This window comes from Fulmarus glacialis, unplaced genomic scaffold (assembly GCF_000690835.1).
Source record: "Fulmarus glacialis isolate BGI_N327 unplaced genomic scaffold, ASM69083v1 scaffold17119, whole genome shotgun sequence".
Taxonomy (NCBI): Eukaryota; Metazoa; Chordata; class Aves; order Procellariiformes; family Procellariidae; genus Fulmarus; species Fulmarus glacialis.
This window is the reverse complement of record NW_009234056.1, coordinates 1-7,547: the sequence shown is the minus strand read 5'-3', so window position 1 is coordinate 7,547 and position 7,547 is coordinate 1. Positions and strand designations below refer to the sequence as shown.

At 42.1% G+C, this 7,547-nt stretch overlaps 1 protein-coding gene across 1 annotated transcript; it reads right to left on the bottom strand.

The window, feature by feature from the left end:
* Nucleotides 1-491: 491 nt before the first annotated feature.
* TALDO1 (transaldolase 1) lies at nt 492-7,499 on the bottom strand. The gene is made up of 10 exons (XM_009585541.1): nt 7,368-7,499; nt 6,437-6,507; nt 5,144-5,253; nt 4,928-5,051; nt 4,358-4,465; nt 3,544-3,675; nt 2,936-3,111; nt 2,569-2,766; nt 1,388-1,533; nt 492-723 (listed from the first exon to the last, which is right to left on the bottom strand). The coding sequence occupies exons 1-10, from the start codon at nt 7,497-7,499 to the stop codon at nt 691-693; spliced, it is 1,230 nt and encodes a 409-aa protein (XP_009583836.1). The 3' UTR covers nt 492-690.
* Between the last annotated feature and the right edge of the window lie 48 nt (nt 7,500-7,547).

The window sequence follows — 7,547 nt, the reverse complement described above, 5'->3', positions numbered from 1 at the left end:
ACACACACCCCCTCCCCCCCAGTTGTGGGGCAGGGTTGGCAGCAATTCCATGACTATTGCATAAAGAAAAGCAGTGACTCCTCCAAAGACAATATACAAGGCTCTAACAGACAATCTTCAGCTGTATCCACATTCACTCTGTCAGCTCAGATTAACCAATTGTCAAGTTATTTATTAACTGCTTAAGAAACTGAGTTACTTAATTTTGAAAGTGTAGCCTTCAATGTCATAGGGCTGCAGAAAGAGGACAGGAAGGGACTGGAGCCTAGTTGGTTTATGTATGTATCTCAGTACTTGAGGGTTTTGTACCAAGGAGGGCTTTTGAAACCTTCTCTTCAGTCACAGTAAGACAGCATGAAAGACAAAACTGCTTTCTTAATGTGTTAGGAATGTAGACTTAATTAGGAATTTAATATAAAAATTTAAAAAATTAAAATACTATGTCAGATGTCCCCTACAGCAGTGAAATGAACACGTTACAAAGAAAGTCTGTGTTAATTTGCATGTATTGACAAAAGTGCCACAAAAATTTGAAATTCTATTCGTCCCTTTGCAAATTGATAAAAAAGCATGATACAGAAATCTATCCATACATAGCATAAGACTTTTACACGTAAGACTTTGTACATCCATTTAACCTCAGGTGATCCACTCATTCAGCCTTGACCATTCAGGAGAATTCCGATTTTTCTACTTTCCATTTTCAGCACTGAACATTCGGTCCTAGAGAGAAGGAAACATACAGCAGGTGAGTAAGAGTTTGGGAACTGGACTGAGCTTTAGTAGTGACTTAAGCCTGCATTGCTAAGTAGTTGCCAGTCAACAAGAACAAATGCCTAGATCAGGTATACTTGGTGTGTATTCCCCACCCCCCCAAAACACACAGTTCAATTAATCCCATGTAAAAGACTCTCCATAAACTGACAGAAAACTTTCACATGGCTTGGCTATACTCAGCGTATCTGTTGTTGGTGCCTCCTAGTGCTAAGTACAAGCATCATTTATTTCCAGCCCACTGTCTGAAGATTATTTCTCTTGTACCACTGCTGACAGATAATGAGTTTAGAATTAGACTTAAGGAACTTTTCACTTTGACAGTACTGTGATCTTGATTAGCTGCCAGTTTGAACGCTGCCATGGGCCTCAAACAGCAGGTGTGGCTGTATACATCTGGCTTGAATTCCTTCTTGAGATGCAGTGAAGTTTAACAAGTTCACTTAATTTAGGTGGCCAGTTTGCTAGCTGCCTGTCCTACATAACGTGTACCGCCTGTATAAAAACCTGATCGGACTTGCTTACAGGTTCCTAATCCTTAGCCATACCAAGGAACTGTGGGTTAGCTGCAGTACTTGGGAGGAGGCAGGTGGCAGCATGATATAACATCTACCTTTAACATCCTCTCCAGTTTAATTGCATCTGCAGCAAATTTTCTGATCCCGTCGGATAATTTCTCCACAGCCATTTGGTCTTCATTATGGTGCCAGCGGAATGCCTTCTCATCCAGATGGATCTTCTCAAGCTCACATGCCTGAGCTGTGCAAGGGGAATTGAAAAAGAAACAAACCATATTATCAGATTATTATCAGATACCACAGGCTTCCTAAAACAGTCTCAAGATTCTAACCACCTCCAGCTGTTGAAAAATTTCAAATGCCACTTTCAGTGTGACTTGCTATATGAGCACACTTTGGGCTGCAAGATTGAAAATGCTCCTGATCTGGTTTTAGGGGGAAAAAGAAAAAAGTCATCTAGATAATCAGTTTCTCTTAAAATACAATATTTATGTGTATGCCATTATCTTGTATCTGCTTCTGAATGGTATGGCACTTTCAGGCCTATTATCAAGAATTATGCAACAGTCCTACTGCAGTGAGACATTCTAAGCAAATATGCTGAACAATTAGGTCTTTGATTATTTGGCAAGTACCTAACAAAAGCTCAATTGAGCCAGCTAGCACCCTGTAAGCAGCAACCCATGACTACAGCTGTGCACAAATCTCATCTTCTGAGTTGTAAAGTAGCATTTTAATATGGCTACAGAAAAGCAGGAGTAGTGCAATGGGAACATACTTTCAAAAGCATCGTGGCACAGTATCACTAGATCAGATCACTTAGTCTTGCACATGATTAATTTCTAGAGTTTCTGCAGGGAAAACACACCTTTTGGCATGTCTAGAGCTAACTGCATCACTGATGCAATATTAACATAAGATTAAACCACGTTTGGCATCTTTGCTAATATTCAGTAAAATTTCATCCCAAGCATGTGAAGTATAAAGTTCCTTCTGCTCTCCCTGTCCTCTCAGGAGAGGGTACACAGTATTTAAGCACACTCAAAACCCGTCATAATTTCAGTGGGACTCAAGACCCTAAAGAAGCGACTGTGTGTCAGCAACTGTAGCAGCACTGTTATAATGAGGCTACGGTATTTCCATTAGAGAGGGATCAATATTTATCCTTAAAGCAGAATGGAAGCAAGCACCACAGAGCTGAGTGGAACCACATACTCTTAACGTTTGAGAAGAAAGGGAGACTGAGCAAGCCCGTGTTACACAGAAGTGGACTTACCCTCTTTTACACTGAGTGTGGGAGTTAACTTGACATACTCTTTGCTGAGCTCTGCCAAAAGCTTGGGTGAAATAGTGAGATAGTCACAGCCTGTAAGCGCTTTTATTTCTCCTGTATTTCGAAAGGAAGCACCCATCACGATAGTTTTGTAGCCAAACTTTTTGTAGTAGTTATAGATCTTAGTGACACTCTTCACTCCTACAAAGGAGAAATCAGCAATTTTCAGAATAATTCATTTGAAGTACAAATGATTATTTAGAACATGCTCAAAACCAGTATTTTTTCATTAGGAGGACTTATACAAGTAAACTGCAGTTTGAATGAGTAGCTATTGTATTTTTAACAATACGTTAAAAGGAAAGCTTACCTGGATCCTCTGAAGGCTCATAGGTTTTCTTATCTCCATTTGCAATATACCAATCCAGGATACGTCCTACGAATGGGGAAATCAGAGTAACTCCAGCTTCAGCACAGGCAACTGCCTGAGCAAAGGAGAACAGCAAGGTCATGTTGCAGTGAATCCCATACTCTGCTTCCAGAACCCTGCAGACACAGGCTGGCTTAAAACAGCAGTTTGCTCACCTACTGAATTTACATTTTAGTAACAAGCTAGTAGGTTAAACTACTGAAATTCTTGAGTTAAATTAGGAACGTGGTACAGTTTATAAGCTTTGAAGTTTTAAGCTAACAGAAAATGTTTTGCGCTGCCAGACTCTGCTTTATTTAATGCTGTTCCTTGAACCAAATGCAGACAACTTAGCCTGATATTTCAGGAAACTCCGTTTACAAGTGGCCTGGCCCTTGTAGGAACAAACTTTTCTTATTTCAACAGAAAGCTGTAGCCCTAGTAACAGATTTCCTGGTGCAGTGCTTTCAGAACAATTCTTTATTTTAACTGCAGAATGTGTTTGTCAGGTGCCTGTGAACAGGCAGACGCACGCTATGAATCAGCATACCAGGTACGGAAATACTTACTTGCCAGCCTGGATTCCTTCCCATGTTGAAGAGAGCTTTATGAGAATACGATCTTTACCAATTCCTGCTTCCTTATAAAGGTCAATGAGACGCCTGGCCCTTTGAATCATTCCTTCCTTGTCAAAGGACAACCTTTGAAACAAGAGCAGGACTGCTTAAAACTGACTTTTTTTTTTTTTTAAAAATGCTCTCCCTCCTCCCCCCCAACCCCATTGAAAAACATTGTTTTATCAGCATTTATATGCCAATAGCAGGTTTTCGTTCTCAGAGATACTTCCTGGATTGTGAGCCCATCAAGTTGGTGTACGACAGCACTGCTTCTCTTTGATTCAGAGGATCCAGAGCTCAAGATAGCTTTCCTTGAGCTTTCCTCAAGTTTTTCATAATGAATGCAGAAGCTGAGCGTTAGAAGTGAATTGGCAATGAGTGGGTTAACAGACAAATCCTATGCAAGTCTTGAAATAAACTGTTAAAACAGATCTTTTGGTAAATTGAGGAGACATTATCACATAGAAGAGAATGAGCAGAGCTCTAAGCATACTGGAAGCATGAGGTTTCCCTTGCATAAGGAACAATAAGAAGATTACAAAAATCCAAGCTCAGTATTAATTGTTTTTGTAAAATTTTGTCACCAAGTTATAATCAGGCAAACTAAGTAAAATCCATTCTCTAATTAAACAAATATTAACAGTATAAACTCTTGCTAGCCTTATAACAGTGAGCTGTCTAGTCAAGAATATCTTTCTCCAACTCACATCATGTCTCTTTTTGTATGTACAAATATCCAGGGTAACCCAGAGGAAAAAGAGCCAACCTTGCATCTACTTCTGTGGACACACGGCCAGGTATCCTCTTCAATATTTCAGCTCCAAATAATACAAAAAGTTTGTCACAGGCATTTTTGATCTGCTCCTCTTCTGACCTGAAAACCGCAAAGAGCAAAATGATTTCTATGGGGAAAAAAAATTCACACCTTGCCATGGATTTGAAAGATCAAATTTCACAGCCCATTTAACATTAAATTCCAGAGTTCAAATAGCCACTTCTGCTCCGCTCCATGTTTATGTTCTGCCCTCGTGTTCCACCAGCAGTATTAGCCTTTGGATACTATTTCCTATAACGCTGTCAACTCAAGAGTGTTTTCCTGAGCAGTCCTAGAAGGCCACGTGACAACTTGGTAAATGGAGATGCACTTCTTCAAAGCACATCTGAAACAAGCATCAGAAATTTTTCTTTAAGAGTTGAGGCTTTTTGGGGCAGGAGATACACCTATGAGTGCACAAGGGGAAAACCCCAGTACGTTGCTAATAGTACTAAACACTATTTGTATAAATAAGGCATCTTAAATATAGATCTACTGAGATAAAAAAACCTCTTTACTTACCCGCCAAGTTTTTTCCCATAGGCAACAGCATCATCCACAAGTTCCTGGTAAGCTGGCATCTGAGCCGCAGCTAGTATGAGAGATGGGTTTGTGGTGGCATCTAGGGGCTTGTACTCATCAATTGCTAGGGAAATAAAAGTAGCCTGTTTAAAACAATCAGCAGGCCTGAACAATTAAAAGGATTTTGCTCAGATATGTGAGAATGTAAACACTTACGGCTGTAGGATAGGAGCATTTGTGATAGAGCAGACTCGTGCACAATGATGTTTAAAGACCACTGCCTGAAAGCTGGCTTGTGCCAGAAGTACCAGACGAGGTTAACAGAGCTACAGTAATACAGCAAAATTTACGACTGTAGACATTGCCCAAAAGAAATAAACTTATAGAAGTGACAGATGAAGAGAAGTGGTACTGATTTTCAACTTCTCACATCTGTCCATATCATATTCACCAGCATAGCTGAGTTCCAGGAATCACAGGGGGAAAGGAAAGACAAGGGGATCTTTCTTCCCTTCTAGCAGTTAGACTTTTGGGGTTTTGTTTGTCAACAACCAGAACAGGAGAAAAACTCATCTGTTAGAAAAGTTGCTAGAGCTTTACTGCATTCTAAACCTTTTTCAAACAGTCGTGGACCATTTCTTAGTATCCATTCTTGTAATTTCCTTGTACTACCAGGCTTCCTTCCTTGTAGAAGACATTTGAACCTTTGGCTTACCTTAAGCCCTGGACTATTTCAGGTGATACCAGTTGTTTACCAGGGTAAGCTATGACCACGCATCGTCTGGCCCTAATCACAGCTGAGCTGCCTGGCATGCAGAGCCTGACTCAGCAAATGGGGGAGAGCCTCTGCAGGCCCTTCAGCAATTTCTGCTTACAAGCTCCCTTGTTAACACAACTAAATGTCAAAAATAACAAAATATTTATTACCAGCTCATTTTCCTCAGCACTTTTGCACAGGGATGAAAACCCAAGCTAGAGAGTGCAACTTTTATTTTTTCAGTAGAAGAAAATAAGTATTGTTTTTCCATAGCTCCCTCCTAGGCAATGATCATGATTCCTGGAGCAAGTCCATTCCGTACAAACAGGTCCTTCAAAACACACTTCAATTCACATGGATACTGCTTAAAATAAAGCAGTACACCAGTGAAACTCAGTTCTGAAGCACACGCACAATTTTAGAGAAGTCTGTTTTGACAGAGCTTATTACTCCTTTCCAGCCTTGCAGCATTTGAAGACTCTTACGGGTCTCTGGCAACATGCTTAAGTTAATCTCATTAAGCCTGTCACCAGTTTTCCTCACCCAGTCCTCCCTCAGGACTGTCAGAAAGCAGCTAGCAGCCTGTGTTTTAGCCGTGCAGCACGAGCTTTCAGTGGGGGGTCCGTGACCGTTGTGCCACCTTTCTTCATTGTGAGCACAAAGAAAGCCGGGCAAAAGAGTAAGTATATACTGGTCCGGCTTAGTTAAAAAGCCAAACTAGTGCAGCTACTAGAGAAGCCACCACCACTTACTGCAGGTACTTGCTTTGAGAGCCATTCAAACCAGCATCCTTTCCTACACAGCACCGTACCGACACGTTTATCTGTAAACAAAACTGGGAACTGGTGTTAGCAACAACTGCACCTGAATCAGCATCAGTGTTTAACTTGAACAGGGAGTCAGATGTTGGCTGTAGCCTTGCTTGGACTGTAAGAAGGATCCACAGGTGACAACAGGCAGCCAGAGATCAACCGCAAAACGGTTTCGAAGAGCTTGTTAAAAACTTCCCAGTGGGCAGCGCTCGGCCTCCTTACTGCCACCCGTGCACAAACACCCCCTCGGCCATCGGAAGGATTTTTTTTTGCATTATGCTTTTTTGAAACCAGGGTAGACAGCATCACGTTTTAAATTCATGCAATTTCAGCACAGACTGGGCTTTAGCCAGGTTTGTTGCTACTCGAAAGTACACAAATCTGACACGGCTAAGGTTACCTTGTCACTTAGTGTTTCCAGCTCTCTGGATGCAATGCTTGATAAAGCTGCATCAGTGCTCCATACCTTTCATGATATGGTGGTTGTCTGTCATGCCAGACAGACTCTCAAAGGCAAGTAACAGTTTCTCCCTAATGTTTCATGCAGCCTGACACTTGGGATCGGGCAATCCAAAGCACCTAAGACTAGGTACACGTTACCTGGAGTCAGTGCAAGTACGTAAATACACGCAGGCAGCGTCACGAGCCGCGTGTCCGAGCTGTTGCTACCCCTGTGCGCTCTTAAATCTTAAATTTACAAATATCAGACATCTGACGGTTGCCATTTAGGATTGTTTATTCATCACCTACAGGATTAGGTAGGCAGCAGACAGATTACCGCAGGGCTCGGTGGCGGCAGAACAGGATTCCAGGAGCGTCGCTCCACGCAACCCAAGACGTTCAGGGGAGGGATTTTTCAGCTCTGATGTACCCAGAAAGCTGCGTGCCCGTGCGGGCGCCGCGGCAGCGACAGCTTCGGAACAAGCGGCTTTATAATCGAACGCCACCTCCCTTCCTCCGAGAGGGCTTGCTCATTCTCACAGATAAGGAAAACAAAAGCCATCGGCCCTTTGCAGCCGGAGACCTCCGGGCTGCCCGTGGCGGGAGCCGG